This window comes from Mchenga conophoros, linkage group LG9 (assembly GCF_057382185.1).
Source record: "Mchenga conophoros isolate Kocher_MC1m ecotype Shallow Benthic linkage group LG9, M_conophoros_male_GT1.1, whole genome shotgun sequence".
Lineage (NCBI taxonomy): Eukaryota > Metazoa > Chordata > Actinopteri > Cichliformes > Cichlidae > Mchenga > Mchenga conophoros.
This window is the reverse complement of record NC_140534.1, coordinates 13,582,270-13,605,860: the sequence shown is the minus strand read 5'-3', so window position 1 is coordinate 13,605,860 and position 23,591 is coordinate 13,582,270. Positions and strand designations below refer to the sequence as shown.

At 41.0% G+C, this 23,591-nt stretch overlaps 2 protein-coding genes across 4 annotated transcripts in view; both read right to left on the bottom strand.

Moving 5' to 3' along the window:
* The window catches only part of LOC146566975 (uncharacterized), a 29,738-nt gene extending 25,386 nt beyond the window's left edge, over positions 1 to 4,352 (bottom strand). For both annotated transcript variants that reach the window (XM_085286622.1, XM_085286621.1), the window contains exon 1: positions 4,092 to 4,352. The gene's annotated coding sequence lies outside the window, so the exon portion shown is untranslated. The remainder of the gene's footprint in view (positions 1 to 4,091) is intronic.
* An 8,133-nt stretch (positions 4,353 to 12,485) lies between these two features.
* Positions 12,486 to 23,591, bottom strand: part of LOC146566974 (uncharacterized) — a 38,055-nt gene continuing 26,949 nt past the window's right edge. Inside the window, exons 5-6 of one of the 2 annotated variants that reach the window (XM_085286662.1) lie at positions 16,097 to 16,693; positions 12,486 to 15,242 (exon numbers count right to left, since the gene is read on the bottom strand). In XM_085286662.1, the coding sequence (XP_085142788.1) occupies positions 14,664 to 15,242; positions 16,097 to 16,693 (1,176 nt within the window). In that variant the 3' untranslated portion in view covers positions 12,486 to 14,663. The remainder of the gene's footprint in view (positions 15,243 to 16,096; positions 16,694 to 23,591) is intronic. The other variant, XM_085286663.1, reaches the window with a different exon arrangement.

Below are 23,591 nucleotides of genomic sequence, written 5' to 3'. Positions count from 1 at the left end.
GCAGCTGTGTTTGACACAGGAAGACATTTTTACATTCTTCACAATTACACTTTATTCTTTTTGGGGGAAGTGTAGCTTTAAACCTTCACATGATTCAAGTCAAACCAACAAATCAATCTGAACGATCACAGGTGGGAAAAACTTCTGTAGATAAAATAAAACCCAACATTCAATCCACAACATGATTAAAAACATGATTCTCCCAAATCACCAAGAGCTGCACATTAACCACCACAATATATTTTTATTCTCTGTGCTTTCAAATATGAACATTGTTTACTTTCATCTCTGTTTCATTAGTTTTTGTTAACATCTTCCTGTTCCAGAGGGTGATGGGAGTCAAAGAGGAGGTACTGGTCCGTAGTACATCGAAGTTTACCGGAAGCGCACACATACGGACCAGTACCTCCTCTTTGACTCCCATCACCCTCTGGAACACAAACTTGGAGTAATTAGGACCCTACACCACCGGGCAGAACAGGTTCCCTCTAAGCCTGAAGGTAGAGCTGGGCGATATAAGATTTTTTCATATCACAATATGTTTTTTTCATTTCAGGCGATAACGATATCTATCACGATATAAGCCAAATAACTATTTGTAAGATTTAAATGTGCCGTTGCTCACAAGTAAAATGTGAAATAATCAGCAGCTTGTTTTTATTTAAAAATTTATTTCCCATAATAAGTTCAACAGGGTAGATGTACTTAAGGAACATGAGACTTTTTCAGATAAATAAAGGCAAATATTGAAAACTACACAAAAGGCATCCGCTAAAGCGTTTAAGTTTCAAAATAGAACAAACGAAACAGACGACTAAATGGTCAATTCCACTTAGAAACAAAATATTAATTCTAAAAATAAATCTTAGTTTGTTTTACAGAAGAACAGACAAAACTGACTAACTTTTGTCAATATCAAATAAACTGAGAACTAAAAGGAAATTCTCAATCTCTCCTTGTTGTATAGCTTAGCTTTTCAAACAGTTTTAACAGTTACTTTAGTCTGACAAAAGCCGAATGACGAATTAGCGCTTCCAGTCAGAGACTGAGGCTACGTCCACACGTACACGGGTATTTTTGAAAACTGAGATTTTCCGTTTTCGTTTTAAAAAATAATCCCGTCCACACATAAAGGGAGAAATGAAGGAAAACGCTGCTATGAACATGCCAAAGCAGCAGGTAGCGCTAGATTCCTAACCGTGCAGAAATGTTGGCCAATCAGAAGTCTAGAAGCCTCGGTGGGAAAAAGTAAACAAAGCTGGGGCATAGAAGCAGAACCGAGTCGTATGTGTGGAGGGACAGTAACTGTGTGTATATGTAAGCATTTAAACACTGCAGAGAGTAGAATTAACAGTAACAGTATTGTAGAAATTCATTTCACCGAAGTGAAAGTGGCCGGAGTTTTTAAAAATCTTCGTTTTCAGTGACCAAAAACGCCGTTTACGTGTGGACGAAAGGTGCAAACGCATGCTGAGCTAATGATTAGTTGGTGTTTTTCTCCAAACACTCTCTCACTCTTCTCTCAACTAGGGCTGGGACAACGCGTCGACGTAATCGATTACGTCGACGCAAAAAATACGTCGACGTAAAAAAATCTGCGTCGATGCGTCGTCACTTTCAAAAAAAGACATGGCGGCAGCGAGTAGCGGAATCATGAACGAGGCAGTTGCAGTCAACTTAAATCACTCCACCCGAACACGCAGTTCTACAGTAGGGGATATTTTAACAGAAAAGGAAGTGATTCAGTCGTTTGCCGGCTTTGTGAGGTGGAAATGGCCTATCATAAAAGCACGACGGCTATGCACCAGCACCTCAAATGACTGCATCCAGGAGCAGCTTCTGCAAAGGACAAACCACCGTAAGTTTTCAACTTTTTTACTAACGCTAGTTTTTACCAATAGGGGCAGCACGGTGGCACGGTGGTTAGCACTGTTGCCTCACAGCAAGAAGGTCCTGAGTTCAATTCCACCATCAGGTGTGGAGTTTGCATGTTCTCCCCGTGTTTGCGTGGGTTCTCTCCGGGTACTCCGGCTTCCTCCCACCGTCCAAAGACATGCAGCTTGTGGGGATAGGTTAATTGGATAATCCAAATTGCCACTAGGTGTGAATGTGCGAGTGAATGTGAGTGTGAATGGTTGTCTGTCCCTATGTGTTAGCCCTGCGACAGACTGGCGACCTGTCCAGTGTGTACCCCGCCTTTCGCCCTATGACAGCTGGGATAGGCTCCAGCGCCCCCCGCGACCCTGAAAAAGGATAAGCGGAAGCGAATGAATGGATGGATGGATGGATGGATGGATGGATAGTTTTTACCCGTTACTTCATCCAGACCCCCCCACATAGACGTACACTCACTCATAGACACAGAGATAAACACCCAACCTCCGTAAATGCAAAACTCATTTAAGCTCCTTAGCAGTAACATATAGCAGCTGCTGTTTAGTTGTTATTGTTTTTTTGTTTGTGGCCCATGCTGGCAAAATGAGTCGGAATGCACGCAGGCTGATTATCAGAATCGGCGAAAGACAAAAATGTGAGACAGCGAATTGGCCGCAGGAGAAATGTTAACAAGGATAATGCACCACCTGCTAAACGTAGCCGTCGTGGACACTATTACAACATTGTTAAAGTGCTTGCAAAAGCAAAATGACAATGAACTCTTGATTTGTCAAATTTAATGTGTTTCATCCTATTTGAACGCTGTTTTTATACATAATGCTTCTCCAGCTTGATCTTATAGGTCAAAGTTATGCCATCTAATGACTAGAAAGCAGTGCACCAGTAAAGGTGCCATCAGCTATGGCTGTTTAAACGTTATCTTTTCCAGCCATCATGATTACTGCATATCATATGTTCAACATTGGGGATTATTATTAACCTCTTACTGTTATGCTATGAAAGAACATGGCATAACAGTATGTGTGTGTATATCTATCTATCTATCTCTCTCTCTCTCTCTCTCTCTCTCTCTCTCTCTCAACCAGATCCATATCAAATTATTTTGATATTATGCTTTCCATATAATTATTTTGTAATTATTTGAATTCATCTGTGCGCTGTGTGTGATTTATGATTTCAGGAATAAACAGAAAAGTCTGGAGGACTACTGTCAGAGAAGAAGTACGCCATGCAACCCGCAGGAGGTGGCTGTACTTACTGAGAGCGTCTTATCTATAATTTTAAAAGACAAGAGACCACTTGCTGTGGGTGAGGGATTCAAAGAAATGCTGACCACTTTCCAACCAGGTTACACTCTGCCGTCTAAGCGTCATTTTACAAGCATGATGGAGAGAAAGTATGAAACTTCAGTGGAGAAACTAAGGAAAGAACTAAAAAAAAGGCACATGCAAAATCTCCCTTACCACTGATGCTTGGACACAGAGTCCTACTTAGGGGTAACTTGTCATTTCATTATTTGTTCAAAGACGCCATTACTGCTGTTTGTATATTATAAATTTTTTGCTATGATTTCCTTTGTTATATTTGTTTTGCAAAACATTTACTTTTTTGTTAAAAACAGAGGATTGTAGTACAATGTTATTGTGGATTTTGTTTTGTGAATGAAGAGCACTTTTTGGCAGAAAGCAAAGTGAATGTTACATTTTGTTTGTTTAAAGACACCAGTGTTGCTATTTATTTGAAATGTTTTGTTAACTTTTCCGTAATTTTATATATGTTTGCACATTTAATTTCTTGTTAAATGCTATCTCTATTGTATTGATTGTACGACCTCTACAACTTTATTTTGCAAATTTTTTTTATTAAAACGTCTTCAAATGAATTAATTTGTGTTTTTCATTTATATACATAAATTAGTAAATGTGAAATTGCTATACAAGTCAAATAATGGGGGAAAAAATCGTTAATCGAATCGAAATCGAATCGGATTGAAAAACGAATCGTTAGATTAATCGATGCATCGAAAAATTAATCGCTAGATTCATCGATTAGGAAAATAATCGTTTTGCCCAGCCCTACTCTCAACGTGTTCACAATAAACTGTGAACAGACACCGAGGAGAGCAGCAGAAGACCTCATTCAGGAGCTAAACTCAACATGAACTGAACTCACAGTAAAGTTAGCTCGGTGCTTACCTTTAGATGAGCCCACAAACCGAGAGAAACTCCGCGATGAAGCTGCAACTCTTTCCAAACACAGGAAACAGATCAGGGAGCAGAGACCCACGTGGTTCACGCTGATCTCAGCTACGATCCAGGAGACAAGGGTGGGCAGATCGATGCAGATATCGATCCAAACGTTGGTTTAGTTTGTTTTATCATCCAAATTCAACCTTTTACTTGCTTTAGATTAAAAAATAGCTCCGTCATCTCGGCAGGCGCTTCGTCTTCTTTGCATTGTTGATTGGCGGTTGTCAAACAACAAAATTGTCCTTTACTGCCACCAACTGGTGTGGAGTGTGAACTGGCACGTCGACCCTCAAACTGGAATAAGGCCCGATAACCTTACAATAAGATCCAGTTTCAGTTTTGTGTTTATGTTTTGGATCAGTCGCCCTCTCACAGTGTAATATAGTTTCCTTTTTCTTTTCTTTTTTTTTTTTGCTGTCCCGTTTGGCTCTTTTGCCATCAGAATTATTGTCTAAAGGCAAAGAAAGATGCCCAACGGATTTACTTTACCAAATTGACCATCCCAGCCTTGCCATAATGGTCCATTTGATTCACCTTTTATTGTTTATTTTATTTTCACTTGCTGAATACGGGACGGACTTGACTGGGGGAAAGAAGGGGAGAAAGAAAGAGAAACAGCTGAGAAGAGGGACAGGGGAGAAGGGCAAAAAACAAAAACCAACACAATGGGCAGAAAAAAAAAGAAAAAGAAAATGCATATATCGATCATCTGGATCACCTGTTGAGAAAGAAAAAAGAAAACAAGCAGAAGAGAACAAGAGTAATAGAATAAACAACATCACAATGATATATGGGAATATGACAGTAAATACTAAATATTAAACATTATTGTGCAGCACATAAGATCAACAGAACACAGTGTGCTTTGAGGTAGGAGCCAAAAAGGGTGTAGTTTGTGGGTGTGATCACCCGTGTGTACACCTGTGAGCATGGACGCGCTTGTTTTTTTAAAAGGTTCCTTCATGTAATGATCTGCTAGAGGGTGTGGGGGGGCCACAGCCCCGTCCTCCAGGGTATGAAGCAGGTATGGAGGAGATCAAAACTCCAGACATCCAGAGGCCCCCAGAACACAAGAGACCAAGGAAGACCAACAGAGGGGCAGCCGCGCCACTGTCCCAGAAAGAGCTGAGGAGAGTCCCAGATGAGGGCTCACTCAGCAGCCGCGGAGCAGAAGCCAGGGGGAGTTGCAGTGACGCGCCCGTGAGCTCCGCTGGCAGCCAGCTGTGCCTGAGTGACCGAGCCCCAGGTCGAGAGGCCGGGGGCACCCCACCTCCGAGGTGGCCCGAGCGAGCCCCAGGATCCAGGCCCCGATAAGCGGCCGCCAAGAAGTGAGCCGGTGTGTACCTGGAAGCCCATCCCCAGACACAACGAACCACCAACGCACCGATGTCTGAGGGAGTCCGCCACTGGCAGTGTAATATAGTTTCCTCTTCTCTTTGATCGCCCAGAGATGTGGTGCAGAATATGCCATGAAAATCATTTGTTTGAAGCCAGCTCACCACCTGCAACCAGAATACGTGCTTCTTTTGCAGTTCAGGCTACTTCTGACATTTCTGTGGAGGAACACCAAAGTAACTGCTGAACCCTCCGGGGTCCAAGTATAATTTGCCATTTTTGACTACTTTTGATTTTACCTCTACAATATTATTATTATTATTATTATTATTATTATAAAAACAGTTTATCTCGCCTTGTTTGGTATAATCTTTTCAGCACAACCTCAAATATCTGAAATTTGAGTTATTTTTTACATTTCGGCATACTATATTAGCACAAGTTATCTAAGTTCAAGCAAAAATTCAAACTCAGAGTAGAAAAAAGTTACATTTTTTCCTGTGAAACCCATAAAAATGTTTGAAGAATCATTTTCATAACTTGAAATGCAAATACAAAATTGTACATTTCTAAAAATTCTGCACGTTTTGCAAACAACAGTTATCTGGTACTATTCGCTTAAAAATGCAGCCAATGCCTCAGGTGTTTTTATATAACAATTTAAATGTATTTAAAGAACAAATAGGTGTTCTGCATCAAATAAGAAGGCACACAAATTATTTGTGCCAGTCCAAAAAAATAGTTTGTGTTCAGTATAAGACAGAAGAGAACACCACAGGCCTAAACCCTGCAGGTCTGACAGCAGGAGGTGGATCAGTCCAGTTTTTCATGTGGGAACAGCGTTTACACTGGAATCTGCCTCTGATGGCTTTGATGGAGCAAAGACGCTTGAAGAGCGTCTCTCAGCATGGGCCCGAAAAAAGTTCTGTCAGCTGAGGAAGGCGACGATATTAAGAAGCTGCTGGAGTTTATGACAGAGGAGATTTCTACTGTCAAACTGCAGCAGAAAGCCATCCTGGACCTGGTCGAGGAAGTTAAGGCTCTCCGCGTACAGAACGCAGAGAAGGATCGGCGGCTGGCGTACCCGGAGAACAGAGTGGTGGATTTGGAGCAGTACACCCAGATGAACAATGTCATCATTATGGGGCTTCACATCAAACCCTGGTCAAACGCCTGGGGGGGTCGCAGCTGACAATATAGGAGGGCCAGGAGAGAAAGATGTCAACTCCACGGAGCTTCAAGTGGTTACCTGTCTACGGTCCAAATGTGTGGAAGTGAATTATAACAACATTGAGGCTTGCCACCCTCTACCCCGAAAAAATGACGGTGACAAACCAGCCATCATTGTGAGATTTGCTAACAGAAAACACAAAACAGCACTGTTAAAACAAGGAAAGAAACTGAAAGGAGCCGATGTCTTCATGAATGAACATCTGATAAAAAGAAATGCGGACATTGCCAGGAAAGCACGTTACTTGAAGAAACAGGGAAAAATTCAGAGTACATGGACCACCAACTGTAGGAGCCATATGAGTGGTTCCCGTCTGAAGTGGGTTGGTTTAAATGGACTCACTATATTGGTGTATGGGTGTTGGGCGTGTCTCATGGGTGTGGTAGCCAATAATTGTGGTTGCACTCACCTGTTCACAGCACCTGATGTGATGAGCAGAAGGTAGGGTGAGCACGAGGCAAAACTTTCTGTTGACCGCAACATAGCGCAACATATCGCAACTTGAGCACAATTTGAATGATTTGATATATTTGACTGTAACTTGATGGTGTTTGTATAGCCATGCACTAATTGCTGCCATAGACCAGTTTGTAATTTTGACATAGTAGCTAGTGCATTTATTCGTAAGTTGCAGTTATTTGCTTGTGCAGTCTGTGCGTTTGTTTGATAGTTTTTCCCATGTGCTGATTTGTGGTTTGGACAGTTGCATGTGGAAATAAAGAAGCAAATGATACAGAAGTGTTTTGTGCATTAATTGTTGCGCGTCATCAGGGTCCTCGTGTTTAGTCTGCCGCGGCCATTGGTTGGAAGAGCCGCAACACCAACTGTAAAGTATTCAACTCAATGGAACACCGGAACAAGCCAAAGTGTTGGTCAACAGAAATATGGAGGAGCTGGACAAATACTGAGGTTCAACTTACACTGGAGGTATGAATACACATGTGACGTGACACACAACACAACACATGGCACAGTCTAAAAGAGCTTCATCTGCATCTGGCAACAATATCAATATAACTCATTGGAATTCTCTTTATGATAATCTGGAACTGAGAACATTTCGATACACAGACCATAATGTTCTAGACTTAGAAAAGGATATAGACCCGGAAAATAATTTCTTCTATAACATCAGCAATAACTGCTGCTACTTCACTGATGAACCGTTTAAACACACCATCAACATGGAAAATAAATGATCAATAATCCATTTTAATAGCAGAAGTCTGTGTGCCAACTTCAACAATATAAAGGAATATCTAAATGAGTTGACAAATCCATTTGGAATTATTGCCATTTCTGAAACATGGACCAATGCTGAGAAAGGACTGGACTTTGAACTGGTGGGATTTGATGTGAATTTTGTAAATAGAAGGAACAAAAGTGGAGGGGGAGTAGCTGTGCATGTGGATAAAAACCTAAATTACAAGGTGATGGAAAGTATGACAACTGCGATTGATAATTTATTAGATGGTATAACAATTGAAATTTATAAGGAAAGAGAGAAAAATCTAGAAAAAACTAGCTGTATATATAGAACACCTTTCTCTATTTAATGACTTCATAGAAGAAATATTCTCTAAAACAAATCAAAAATTTATGTTTATCTGTGGTGATTTTAATATTGACCTGTTGAATAAAAAAACAAACAAACATAAAATGACCAACGAATTTCTAAACACTATGTACAGTTTGAGTTTACATCCTAAAACAACCAGGCCTAGCAGAATTAAACCACATTGTGCCCCCTTACTTGACAATATTTTTTACTAACAATATGGAAAACAACGTTTTGAGCGGATTATTAATTAATTACATCAGTGATCAAAAATCTCACGGTTCAGATTGGATCATGGTTTTAAGTCATGGATGGGATCAATTTTCGGATCAGCAAAAGTAGAAAAAAAAAAGAGAAATTCAAGTATTTTTGCCTATTAAAAAACATTCAACTGAAGACTCATTCCACGCACTTATATAAAAACAAATTAAGGTGCAATATGGACATTATGGACCATGCTGGGCATCCTCTGTACACGGCCATAAACAACCATAGGAGTCTGTTCAGTGAGAGGTTGGTTCTCCCAAAGTCAAGGACCAGCAGACTTAAAAAGTCCTTTGTCCCACACGCCATCAAACTGTTTAACTCCTCGCTGGAGGGGAAACGGGGACAGAGGAGGGGGGAACAAGTAAGCTGTAGTGCCTTTTCACTGTGCAATAGTTTTTGTTAATAACCAACAGTGTAATAGACTCACAATATTTGAAATGTGCCGTTCCCTTGTATTCTTATTCCTATTTATTCTATTTATCCATTTTGTATTCTCTGTATTTATATATGTGGTATATTTCTGCTCACATTCTGCAACTTCTGTCGGTGCTGTGTTACAGGAAACTGAATTTCCCGGCAGAACCCACCCGAGGGATAAATAAAGTTTCATCTAATCTAATGTAATCTATAGGGCAGTACAGGCCATTGCCCTGGAGGTCCACCCATTTGTAGTTGGGAAGTAGCGTGGCTCAAGCATGTTCATCATAGTTTAAATCCCTTGTTTTGCACAACAGAATACGGCCTCCTGTCTTTTGTAATAGCTTTAGCCCGGTTGGATTGGGCAGCAAAGGGCTGCTTAAATGCCGCAACCTCCTCTGCTCCGGCACTTGGACTGCTAGCGCTGACCATAACTATCCGGTTGTTCAGTCTGACGTCACTAGCCGTGTCTGGGTCTAAACTCCGCTGCAGGTCCATATATCAAACGATCACATGGCATTACTGAGAGTTGAAAAACTGTCTAAAGTCTTTCATCTTTAATAAAATGATCAGCGTTCTGCTCTACCAGGTGTAACAATTGAGTTTAACATCCAGGCATCCATGAAAACGGAATTTATGACATTTAACGGAGTTAGAAGTTAGAAGCTAGCGAGCTAACTCCCTGCTATCTAAATACAATATAGCATGTCCTGACTGCGGGGTTTTGGAAACAAATTAAAACGTACAGCTCTGTTATCACTTCCAGCATAAATGAAGACAGAAAACTAACCAGCAGTGACGTTTGTAGGGTTACTGAAGTTGGGCTAGCGGGTATATAATGATGTGCTACATGACCGCTAGCGACACAGCTATGTTAGCATAATGTAAACAAGCTAACTTTTTTTCCCACTCGATAAAAGTTAACGTGAGTGTTCTCGGTGGTCAGGAACAAATGTAATCGCATGGCAGGATGCTGTAAAAGGACCAAACTTCAGCCAGGAGAACAACTGAGATAATCCATCCACAATGTGAGGTCATTCATATACTGCTGCATGGGCTGGGCTGTAGTTACATCCTAAGGTTTTAAAAACTGAGCTTAAATAAATGATTAGCGGTAATAAAAGCCGAGGGAGGTCAACAGGGATCACTGACTGTTTTAGGAGCTTTTTGAGATCAAATAGAAGAAAATACATAACATTAAACATGTTAACAACACAAAAGCCATATTAAACGCAGACTACTTTAGGCCCAGAAGTAGGATTCGTCACGTCATCACTGAACAACTGGATTGCTTGACAGACTGACCACGTGCACCATACACATACCTTTTTCTTTTTCGAATCTTCAGATCACGTGCGTACCGAATCGTGGCGTGGGATTGGATTTCACATCAACCGTGATCCGTTGCACCTCTACTAACCTGTAAATTTAGTCTTTTCAAGAAAGCAATTTTTTCTTTTTTACACCATAAAAGCCTTATTTTTGTTGATTTCCTACTGCTAAGCAGAACACACATGAACTTTAAGGCCTGGATAAATTTGAAACGTTGTTGTCTACAATGGAAAATGGCTAAAAAATAAAAACAGGTATTCAGATCCTAATTTTATAAATTCTCTACTCAGCTTTGCTGCCTCCAATATCACTGAAATGCTGCTTGTTTCTTCACATTTTCCCAACATGCTTGCATTTAAATCGGTCCCGTCTTCTCTCTGTGTACCTGGCCTGTATCACCGCACTTGCTGTCTTTGGAGCGTCTGCCCCCCTTCCTCCTTTCTCATAATGACATGATCCCAGTTTGTCTTGTTAAAGTGAATTGTTAAATGTTGTCATTTTTATGCTTGCCATCTCTACATTGTTTCAACTCTGTGATAAAAGGAATTCCTTTGTCCCCCTCCCCAGCCTCTCAAGGTGCGGGGGGGGGGGGGCTGTAGTGTTTTATCACAGGCACATCCTTGTGAAGGTTTGTTTGATGTTTGGTAAGCTTCCTGCCCTTTGTATGGCTTCACTGTGTTGTGTATGGTGAACCAGTAAAGGAATTGAACCATATATTGGGTGTGGGGGAAGATTATGACTAAGGATGTTGTTAGAAAGTTGGAAGACACACACGCGCACACGCATACAGATGTTTACACATTGTTGCAAAATCTCCCAATTCTTTTAATCTTTGGGCTGAAGGAAGGACAGTACTCGGTGTATTTATGCTCAATCAACAATCATTTATTTCCATACAATTCAACACTCATGAGCATTAGAACCATCATGATGGGGAGACATGCATGAAGAGGGTCACAGCAAATCTCAAAATAGTGACGGGTTACACAGCCTCTTATAGCTCCTAGCGGCCCCGACATACAGTGGGGCAAAAAAGTATTTAGTCAGCCACCGATTGTGCAAGTTCCCCCACCTAAAATGATGACAGAGGTCAGTAATTTGCACCAGAGGTACACTTCAACTGTGAGAGACAGAATGTGAAAAAAAAATCCATGAATCCACATGGTAGGATTTGTAAAGAATTTATTCGTAAATCAGGGTGGAAAATAAGTATTTGGTCAATAACAAAAATACAACTCAATACTTTGTAACATAACCTTTGTTGGCAATAACAGAGGTCAAACGTTTACTATAGGTCTTTACCAGGTTTGCACACACAGTAGCTGGTATTTTGGCCCATTCCTCCATGCAGATCTTCTCGAGAGCAGTGATGTTTTGGGGCTGTCGCCGGACTTTCAACTCCCGCCACAGATTTTCTATGGGGTTGAGGTCTGGAGACTGGCTAGGCCACTCCAGGACTTTCAAATGCTTCTTACGGAGCCACTCCTTTGTTGCCCGGGCGGTGTGTTTTGGATCATTGTCATGTTGGAAGACCCAGCCTCGTTTCATCTTCAAAGTTCTCACTGATGGAAGGAGGTTTTGGCTCAAAATCTCACGATACATGGCCCCATTCATTCTGTCCTTAACACGGATCAGTCGTCCTGTCCCCTTGGCAGAAAAACAGCCCCATAGCATGATGTTTCCACCCCCATGCTTCACAGTAGGTATGGTGTTCTTGGGATGCAACTCAGTATTCTTCTTCCTCCAAACACGACGAGTTGAGTTTATACCAAAAAGTTCTACTTTGGTTTCATCTGACCACATGACATTCTCCCAATCCTCTGCTGTATCATCCATGTGCTCTCTGGCAAACTTCAGACGGGCCTGGACATGCACTGGCTTCAGCAGCGGAACACGTCTGGCACTGCGGGATTTGATTCCCTGCCGTTGTAGTGTGTTACTGATGGTGACCTTTGTTACTTTGGTCCCAGCTCTCTGCAGGTCATTCACCAGGTCCCCCCGTGTGGTTCTGGGATCTTTGCTCACCGTTCTCATGATCATTTTGACCCCACGGGATGAGATCTTGCGTGGAGCCCCAGATCGAGGGAGATTATCAGTGGTCTTGTATGTCTTCCATTTTCTGATGATTGCTCCCACAGTTGATTTTTTCACACCAAGCTGCTTGCCTATTGTAGATTCACTCTTCCCAGTCTGGTGCAGGTCTACAATACTTTTCCTGGTGTCCTTCGAAAGCTCTTTGGTCTTGGCCATGGCGGAGTTTGGAGTCTGACTGTTTGAGGCTGTGGACAGGTGTCTTTTATACAGATGATGAGTTCAAACAGGTGCCATTCATACAGGTAACGAGTGGGGGACAGAAAAGCTTCTTACAGAAGACGTTACAGGTCTGTGAGAGCCAGAGATTTTCCTTGTTTGAGATGACCAAATACTTATTTTCCACCCTAATTTACGAATAAATTCTTTACAAATCCTATCATGTGGATTCATGGATTTTTTTTCACATTCTGTCTCTCACAGTTGAAGTGTACCTCTGGTGCAAATTACTGACCTCTGTCATCATTTTAAGTGGGGGAACTTGCACAATCGGTGGCTGACTAAATACTTTTTTGCCCCACTGTAGTCGTAAAAGCCTAAACATTCACATTCTTTCTCTCTTACGGCGCCTAAATTATGACCTCGGCTCCCTGTCTTTCTGCTCTCTGTAAGGTGGGGGTATGGAATGTGGTCTGTCTCTTCTGCCCTAGACACAAAGTCTCCTTCTTACAACCTTCTTTTTATGATTCAACAATAAAGCATGTCAAGAAAACAGTGCAAGACAGTCACAGCAGATCAAGGATACAGAGTGATGCACACTTATCTGATGAACTACAAAAATGATTATGTTCTTTTAACCCAAAAGTATAATGAGGACTAAACTACATACACAGCACACCATCTAAACTAAAGGATAATATATGTCCTACAGCTGTTATCATAATTCAACTACTTTGATTACATATATAAGGTAACATATGATAACAGAATAATATCACAACATACACACACATAGTGCCTTGTCTTAGAACCATGTGGGAGGTGCTTTGCTGTGATGTGTATTGTGTGAACTGTTTTCCAACAGTCACATATTTTCCCGGACCGGCATTTAAGGTGTTGAAGATAAATACAACAGAATAAAATGATATGACCAAGACAAAAACTGCGGTATTTTGTAAATGTAATAATAATAAACCTGTATTCACTAACTTTATTAGAAGGCTCCTCCTGAAATGCGCCAACAACACAGAGTAACATCCTCCTCTCTGCCCCTTAATGCTCTCTGGTCACTATGGTAACATGTAAATATTTGAAATTTATTCATAACACACGGGAGAAGTCCCAGGGAAACAGAGTTAATGATAAAAACCCTAAAAACCATACATTTCATCTTCGAGCCTCAACTCTCGCGAATTGGTACGAAACAAAAGACCTCCATGAAGACCACCTGGTATTATGAAGCATACCCAGTTTTACAAAGGGGATCCCATTTTCTTCACTTTTCTTCACCATTTTAGCATTTTTTTTTTGCTCCACTTTTTTTTGCAAATAAAACTGCATCAGCTTGACCACACAGCGATTAAAGTCTCACAGTTAGGAACCTTGCGATCAACTGATTTTAAGCAATTCTTCAGTGTGTGTGCTGTGCACAGAATGTGCACAAGAGAGTCTTCAACTGTAGCAAGTTGCCGGTGTTTTGGCACAACGCCACTGAAGATACCCACGTTGACAGCAGCCTCGTTTGTGCACGCAGCGACCAATGTTGTCCAGTCATCCAAGCCTGTGTCCTCAAGAAGTCTCACAAGTCCATCCCTACGCGGTGCGGTCAGCACCCAGTTCAATCAGTCCAAGAAAGTCAGGGTTAAACTCTCCTTTGCTGGACACAGACACAATGTAAATGATTTCCTGCTCGACTTTTGTGATGTCCACAGATCCATCGGAAAGCATCCCCAAAGTCACTTATTCGAAAAAAGTATTTTCTTCGGCTCTGGCTCTGGTTGGTGTTTCTTAGGTGGTGGCGAAACACCAAAGAAGCTGCAGCAACACGTGTCAGGTTGAATGAGATGGTCAAGTACGCAAAGGCGCTTGGTAACATAAATGTCACTACGCATTCGTAATTTTTGACACACATACGCACCTGAGTAGCAGCTAGGTGCATCCCTGTCTATAACACAGTTTAACATGTTTATCTACTCATCAGCTGTTTAATTTTTCTCAGTACACAAGACGAACATGTTCATTCACAGCTGCCTCATCACATTTTTACATCTGAACTCTGTGGAGCCTGATCTCAAGGGTTTTAAGTCTGACCCTGAAACCAGTAGAGGATCTTTCTGTCTCTGCAGATTCACTGTGATGGGAGTGATTTCAGCCCTGAGTGATCACGCTGATGTTTGCACAGAGCCCATAATGAAGTGAATGTTTTGGCACATTGGTAACAGTGAAACAGTTTATTAGTAACGTGGGATCGTTTGTGTGTGGAGTATGAACTGAGATTCCTGAAGCTCTTGTCACACTGGTCACAGCTGTAGTTTCCTTCCATGTGTGTATGTTCATGATTGTTACGACTACTTGAATGTGAGAAGCTTTTGTCACAGTGTCTGCACTTGTATGGTTTCTCTCCTGTGTGGACTCGTTTGTGTGTTTTAAGGTTGACTGCAGTGGTGAAGGATGACCCACACTGATCACAGAGGTGCTTTTTAACCCCACTGTGAATCAGTTCATGACATTTTAAGTGATGTGATGTGGTGAAGCTTCTCCCACATTCTTTGCAGTATTTCAGTTTGTCTCCAGTGTGTTTACGTTGATGTCTTTTTAGGGTGTATTGATCACTGAAAGTTATTCCACAAAGGTCACAGACAAACTCTTTCCCACCACCACAGTAATGACAGGGTTGAGAACTGGATCCATCTGTGTCGCTCTGCTTCTAAACAAAGACACAAACACAGTGTAAGTCAGTCCTTCAACATTTTTATCCTGAACGTCGCCTGAAATAAAGAGCATCTCTGCAGACGTCCAATTACATTTTACTGTTTCAACACACTCAGTTTACTGGGCTGCAATAACTACAATACTACCACCATAATACTACAGTAATACTTATTTCATGTTACAGTAACATCTGAGTTACACTAAAGTACTACTTTGCTAATATTTGCAGGGTACCAACACAGTGCTAAACTACTAACTGCAGTAATACTCATTTAATACTGCATTAATAACACTGTAACTGTGCAGTTATAACACTCAGCTCAATGGGACAAGACAAACACTACTACCCCCATGACACTGCAATTATAACATTAAATTAGTATTTTAACACTAATGTCTAAAAGTACTAAAGTTAAAAACAAGCAATGATACTACTGCTACAATACTACAATACCATTACGTAACGATACAACTTTGTTAACCATAAGAGAAGATTACAGAATGTTTTGGTTTTGTGCTTATTTTCATTTGTGTTTTATTTTATTACATGTGCTCCTAACAGAGGAATCAGGCTCTGTAAACAAAAGGCCTTTTATGCTGAAATAATAACAATATCATTATATACCAGGAAACTGCCTGAACATTAAATAACACCATCATATTAATTTTCAGGACTTTTAGTTTTTCATGATCGTGTAAACAAAAATCATAACTGACATGAAAATCTGAATAATCACTCAGAGCTGCTTTTCCATGCAGTAGAATTGCTAACATGCTAACACAGTTTAATGAGCAGAGTTGTTCCAAACAGTCAGGCTAAAATGACAAGATAACAATATAAATACATACCTCACAGTAACTACACTTGTAGAGTCTCTTTCTGGTGTGGATCAGTTGGTGTTGCCTCAGGTAACATGGAGCTTTAAAAGTCTTCTCACACAGGTCACATTTATAAGGTCGTCCCTCAGTGTGGGTAAACATGTGTTGTTGTAACTGCCTGTTGGTTATAAACTGTCTGCCACACTGTTCACAGCAGTACACAACATGTCTGGTGTGAATGCGTATGTGTGTATTTCGGGTCTCTATGTGGCTGAAAGTTTTTCCACAAAAGTCACAGCTGTATGCCTTAATTCCAGAGTGGATAACTAGATGCCTCTGTAAGTGGCCACTTTGAGTAAAAGCTGTGCCACACTGATCACAGCTGTACGCTTTAACTCCACTGTGGCTGAGTTGGTGTCTTTTTAGGGAACCCTTCCAGGAAAAAGACTTTCCACACAAGTCACAGCTGAACAGTCTCTCTCCAGTGTGGATGACCTGATGCTGTTTCAGGTGACACTTGGAAATAAAACCTATCCCACACTCGTCACAGGTGTGTTTTTTCTCTCCCTTTCTTGGTTGAGGTTTGTCGGCCTCCTGAGAGCGCTGACTTCTCGCTCCATGTTGGTCCTGCAGTGACAGAGATACAAACAGAGGCAGTGAGTGAAATGCAGTCGTGGAACAAACGCAACCTTCAAACTCCCTCCATTAACACTAGTTTTAAACCTGAAGGTGGAGTGTGGCACCAAACACCTTAAAGGTCTCTTATCCCCACCTGCTGGTAGTTCTAACACATTACATCCAACCTGGTGTTAAAAATAATTCATGACTGTTCAAACACTAAAATCATGCCCATCCCTCCTGCTGTACACAGTTATTAATGCTAGCATGCTAACACACTCAGAAAAGTATAAATGTTTACCAAGTCTATACTTTTATGTTTCCTATTATATATTTCTATCATTTTGTCATTTTTCAATATTAATAATTACAATGTAACATTTAAAAGTTGATTCAGTGAAGGAAAATATTTTACTTTTGCTCCCTACATTAGAAAAAGAAAATTGTATTTTGTACTCCTTACATTTACAAAACAGATGTGTTACTTTTAAGGCATCTGAGGGGTTTATTTCATCACTGCAGGCATCAAACATCAAACCAACTTGAGAAACGGGAAAAGTAAGACATGAAAGACAATCCTGATCGTGTACTAATCACCAGGGTATGAAACATAAAAAGAGATGAAAGAGGCAAAACTGTGAGTCATAGTCAGGAGTTAAAGTGAGACGTTGTTCTTCTTTCTTTTTTGCACAGCACCTGAACAAACAGGTAATTTCAAATGCAGCGTTTCTATCAACAAACATCAGCAAACACACAAACTGTTTGTGTGCGGTTTGTCTCACAGTGTGTTGCTGGCTAAAGGTCCAGCTGCTGTACATCACAGGGAGAGAAAAGAAAGAGAGCTAACTTCACTCAGAGATGGAGAAAGATTAGACACACAGGACAGGAGAGGAAGAAGAGAGGTTAGATTTAAAGGGAAGGACTGCTCAGTGGGATTTGATCAACTGGAGATTAAAGCTTACATGTAAGTCCTCATGTGTTGAAATCAGATATTGGGTCTGTACATGTGACATTATGTTTTTTCAGATAGTGAAAGATGCTGCAAAACAATCTGAGGCAGATTAACTGTGTTATTTAAAGACTGCATGAAGATCCTCTGCAGGTTAGTGCAGGATAAACAGGTTCGTTTGCTGAACTGTGATGGATTTAAAGTAAAGAACAGTGTGTGACTGGTGCACAGTGACTGTGGTGCTCATGTCACAGTTAGATTACATCAAGTGTAGCAGAGATTCATTTAAACTGAAGCTCATGATGCTGACAGAATGTATAATCACACTTGCACAGTCCAATCACTTTATAACCAGTTATAGTAGTTTCTCATAGGTAATACAGCAACAAGCTTTATGAATATTCATGTGTGTAACCAATAAAACAACCTGCAGGGGGAAAGCAAGTTGAAGTGGGTTGGAGACAATTGCTTCCCCCTCGCGAGTGAAAACTTGAGCTCTGTGTGACCTCGTTCCTGAGTGAGTTTCTGTTTATCCAGCAGTATCAGGGGTAAAACTCTGACAAATGTCCATTTGATTATTAATAATGTTGATGAATAAACCTTCCTTATTTTAACATGTGCTGTGGTCTCTAAAAAACAACATAATATGCAACACAGTGATATAACAGGTTGGGAGGATGAGAGTTTTAGACGTGACTGATTATTTGGTGAAACTGTGATATTTTCCTCACCTCCTGTGTTGAGCTCATTGTTTCCTCTGTAGTGACTCAGCTGAGTCCAGATGGCTGAAAATGTTCCTCTGCTGCTCCGTCAGACTCTTCTCCTCCTGCTGATCAGCTGGGACACAAAACAGATCTTTGTTAGGCTCCACACTGCACTGAAGAGTCAAAGTGTCTCATATGTTCATCTGACAACACAAAGTACAAATTTCACTCTGATTGCTTGTAGAAATCTTGTGAGACGTGTTGTGCTGCAAAGTGAGGAAACTCTCTCACTCACTTATACTTCAGGAGGAACTTTGTGACATTGGCTCTAATATTCTAAGCAGCCCTTTACTATGACAGGGCCAGAAAGTCCTATTTGAAGGTTTGGGAGAAGGACCATGTTAAAGGTGGATTGGGGTTTATACACTTTGTTATGATACAGGTAAGGCTGTAAGAGCCTGAGAAGGTGTCCTGAATGAACCTCTAAAACCAGTTTTCAGCTAACGACTCTGCTTCAGTCTGGAAAACAGCAACTACAAGTTTAAAGACTCCATCAACAATTCACACCCAGCAACAGCCTGAACAGCTCCTCCTGTGGTTTCCACAAACAGGGACAGACCTGTTACTCCCCCACCCCACACTTTCAACTCCTTCAGCCCCCCAGTTCCACCCCCCCACCCCCACCATTCATAATAACAGAGGCCCACACCTGATCACCACTTCACAAGTCTCTCCAGCCCCCATGGTGCCGCTCTCCAAACTCCACCATTCTCCAAAGTTTGATTCTGTTCATCTGGACGTAGCTTTTTGTGGGAGAAACGTTTCATCACTCATCCAAGTGCAGCCGACTGCAGGTTTCCTCAATCTTCAACAGTGCATTTGCATAATGACTGAAACGAGCACCACTGAAGGAACAATGGGCTGGGAGGTCAGTTATTGAGCATTAATATGCAAATTCTCATGATCATTGATCAACAACCACTGATCCCTTGCAGCGGGAATGGTACTCATTGCCATTGATCAGCGGTCTTTGATTAATGAGCTTTGATCAGTGGTTTCAGTGCTTTCCTTCCTGCTTTGACTGCAGCTGTGTTTGACACAGGAAGACATTTTTACATTCTTCACAATTATACTTTATTCTTTTTGGGGGAAGTGCAGCTTTAAACCTTCACATGATTCAAGTCAACCCAACAAATCAATCTGGACGATCACAGGTGGGAAAAACTTCTGTAGATAAAATAAAACCCAACATTCACATGATTAAAAACACGACTTCACCAAATGACCAGGAGCTGCACATTAACCACCACAATATATTTTTATTCTCTGTGCTTCAAATATGAACACTGTTTACTTTCATCTCTGTTTCATTAGTTTTTGTTAACATCTTCCTGTTCCAGAGGGTGATGGGAGTCAAAGAGGAGGTACTGGTCCGTAGTACATCGAAGTTTACCGGAAGCCCACACATACGGACCAGTACCTCCTCTTTGACTCCCATCACCCTCTGGAACACAAACATGGAGTAATTAGGACCCTACACCACCGGGCAGAACAGGTTCCCTCTAAGCCTGAAGGTAGAGCTGGGCGATATAAGATTTTTTCATATCACGATATGTTTTTTTCATTTCAGGCGATAACGATATCTATCACGATATAAGCCAAATAACTATATTTGTAAGATTTAAATGTGCCGTTGCTCACAAGTAAAATGTGAAATAATCAGCAGCTTGTTTTTATTTAAATATTTATTTCCCATAATAAGTTCAACAGGGTAGATGTACTTAACACTGCCAGGCTTCTACCTTTCAACCTTTAAAAGCCGGAGAGCAGCCAAATGGCTGGTAGGCTTTTAGCTAAGCTTTAGCTTCAGCCAAGTGGAAGCTAAATTGGCTAGTCATTTATATGTATATTAGGTTGTTACCTGGGAATTCTGGAGGGAGGGGAGTGGGGGTGTGTGACTGAGGGGGTGGGGGAGCTGCTAAAAGCTGTGAACTTACTTCCTTTTGTGTTTCATCTTGAAGCATTCTCAATCATCCAGGGAAATAAATCTCCAAAAGTCACCAACTTGGAGTGTTTCAGTTTGCCATCTTAGGGAGAAATCAACACACATGGGTGTATGTCCTTTGTTGCTGAGATTTGTTGATGAAAACAGTACAAAAAAACCAACCATTTGCACACATATTTACAAATAATAATAAAAAGTGAGTGAATACATTTCAACGTTTTCAGCAATGTCTTCAAGTAACTTAAAGAAGTCCAGACGCTTTTCTTTGCAAGCTCCTTTGACTGTGACCCTGATACTGCAGCAGATCGCTCTCATCCATTTCCTGTTATCACTTCAAATAGAAATGAGGCTGTAGAGGTTTGGTGCAGGCAGAAAAACAGCTGCAGGGACAATGAAAAGACTTTTCTGCTCCAACTTCTCCCAGCATGCTGAGCTAATGATTAGTTGGTGTTTTTCTCCAAACACTCTCTCACTCTTCTCTCAACGTGTTCACAATAAACTGTGAACAGACACCGAGGAGAGCAGCAGAAGACCTCATTCAGGAGCTAAACTCAACATGAACTGAACTCACAGTAAAGTTAGCTCGGTGCTTACCTTTAGATGAGCCCACAAACCGAGAGAAACTCCGCGATGAAGCTGCAACTCTTTCCAAACACAGGAAACAGATCAGGGAGCAGAGACCCACGTGGTTCACGCTGATCTCAGCTACGATCCAGGAGACAAGGGTGGGCAGATCGATGCAGATATCGATCCAAACGTTGGTTTAGTTTGTTTTATCATCCAAATTCAACCTTTTACTCGCTTTAGATTAAAAAATAGCTCCGTCATCCCGGAAGGCGCTTCGTCTTCTTTACATTGTTTATTGGCGGTTGTCAAACAACAAAATTGTCCTTTACTGCCACCAACTGGTGTGGAGTGTGAACTGGCACGTCGACCCTCAAACTGGAATAAGGCCCGATAACCTTACAATAAGATCCAGTTTCAGTTTTGTGTTTATGTTTTGGATCAGTCGCCCTCTCACAGTGTAATATAGTTTCCTTTTTCTTTTCTTTTTTTTCCCTGTCCCGTTTGGCTCTTTTGCCATCAGAATTATTGTCTAAAGGCAAAGAAAGATGCCCAACGGATTTACTTTACCAAATTGACCATCCCAGCCTTGCCATAATGGTCCATTTGATTCACCTTTTATTGTTTATTTTATTTTCACTTACTGAATACGGGACAGACTTGGCTGGGGGAAAGAAGGGGAGAAAGAAAGAGAAACAGCTGAGAAGAGGGACAGGGGAGAAGGGCAAAAAACAAAAACCAACAGAATGAGCAGAGAAAGAAAAAAAAATGCATATATCAATCATCTGGATCACCTGTTGAGAAAGAAAAAAGAAAACAAGCAGAAGAGAACAAGAGTAATAGAATAAACAACATCACAATGATATATGGGAATATGACAGTAAATACTAAATGTTAAACATTATTGTGCAGCACATAAGATCAACAGAACACAGTGTGCTTTGAGGTAGAAGCCAAAAAGGGTGTAGTTTGTGGGTGTGATCACCCGTGTGTACACCTGTGAGCACCAACGCACTGATGTCTGAGGGAGTCTGCCACTGGCAGTGTAATGTAGTTTCCTCTTCTCTTTGATCGCCCAGAGATGTGGTGCAGAATATGCCATGAAAATCATTTGTTTGAAGCCAGCTCACCTCCTGCAACCAGAATACGTGCTTCTTTTGCAGTTCAGACTACTTCTGACATTTCTGTGGAGGAACACCAAAGTAACTGCTAAACCCTCCTGGGTCCAAGTATAATTTGCCATTTTTGACTACTTTTGATTTTACCTCTACAATATTATTATTAATATTATTATTATTATTATTATTATTATTATTATTATTATTATTATTATAAAAACAGTTTATCTCGCCTTGTTTGGTATAATCTTTTCAGCACAACATCAAATATCTGAAATTTGAGTTATTTTTTACATTTCGGCATACTATATTAGCACAAGTTATCTAAGTTCAAGCAAAAATTCAAACTCAGAGTAGAAAAAAGTTTAAAATTTTTTTACTGTGAAACCCATAAAAATGTTTGAAGAATCATTTTCATAACTTGAAATGCAAATACAAAATTGTACATTTCTAAAAATTCTGCACATGTTTTGGAAACAACAGTTATCTGGTACTATTCGCTTAAAAATGCAGCCAATCCCTCAGGTGTTTTTATATAACAATTTAAATGTATTTACAGAACAAATAGGTGTTCTGCATCAAATAAGAAGGCACACAAATTATTTGTGCCAGTCCAAAAAAATAGTTTGTGTTCAGTATAAGACAGAAGAGAACACCACAGGCCTAAACCCTGCAGGTCTGACAGCAGGAGGTGGATCAGTCCAGTTTTTCATGTGGGAACAGCGTTTACACTGGAATCTGCCTCTGATGGCTTTGATGGAGCAAAGACGCTTGAAGAGCGTCTCTCAGCATGGGCCTGAAAAAAGTTCTGTCAGCTGAGGAAGGCGACGATATTAAGAAGCTGCTGGAGTTTATGACAGAGGAGATTTCTACTGTCAAACTGCAGCAGAAAGCCATCCTGGACCTGGTCGAGGAAGTTAAGGCTCTCCGCGTACAGAACGCAGAGAAGGATCGGCGGCTGGCGTACCCGGAGAACAGAGTGGTGGATTTGGAGCAGTACACCCAGATGAACAATGTCATCATTATGGGGCTTCACATCAAACCCTGGTCAAACGCCTGGGGGGGTCACAGCTGACAATATAGGAGGGCCAGGAGAGAAAGATGTCAACTCCACGGAGCTTCAAGTGGTTACCTGTCTACGGTCCAAATGTGTGGAAGTGAATTATAACAACATTGAGGCTTGCCACCCTCTACCCCGAAAAAATGACGGTGACAAACCAGCCATCATTGTGAGATTTGCTAACACAAAACACAAAACAGCACTGTTAAAACAAGGAAAGAAACTGAAAGGAGCCGATGTCTTCATGAATGAACATCTGATAAAAAGAAATGCGGACATTGCCAGGAAAGCACGTTACTTGAAGAAACAGGGAAAAATTCAGAGTACATGGACCACCAACTGTAAAGTATTCATTAAACTCAATGGAACACCGGAACAAGCCAAAGTGTTGGTCAACAGAAATATGGAGGAGCTGGACAAATACTGAGGTTCAACTTACACTGGAGGTATGAATACACATGTGACGTGACACACAACACAACACATGGCACAGTCTAAAAGAGCTTC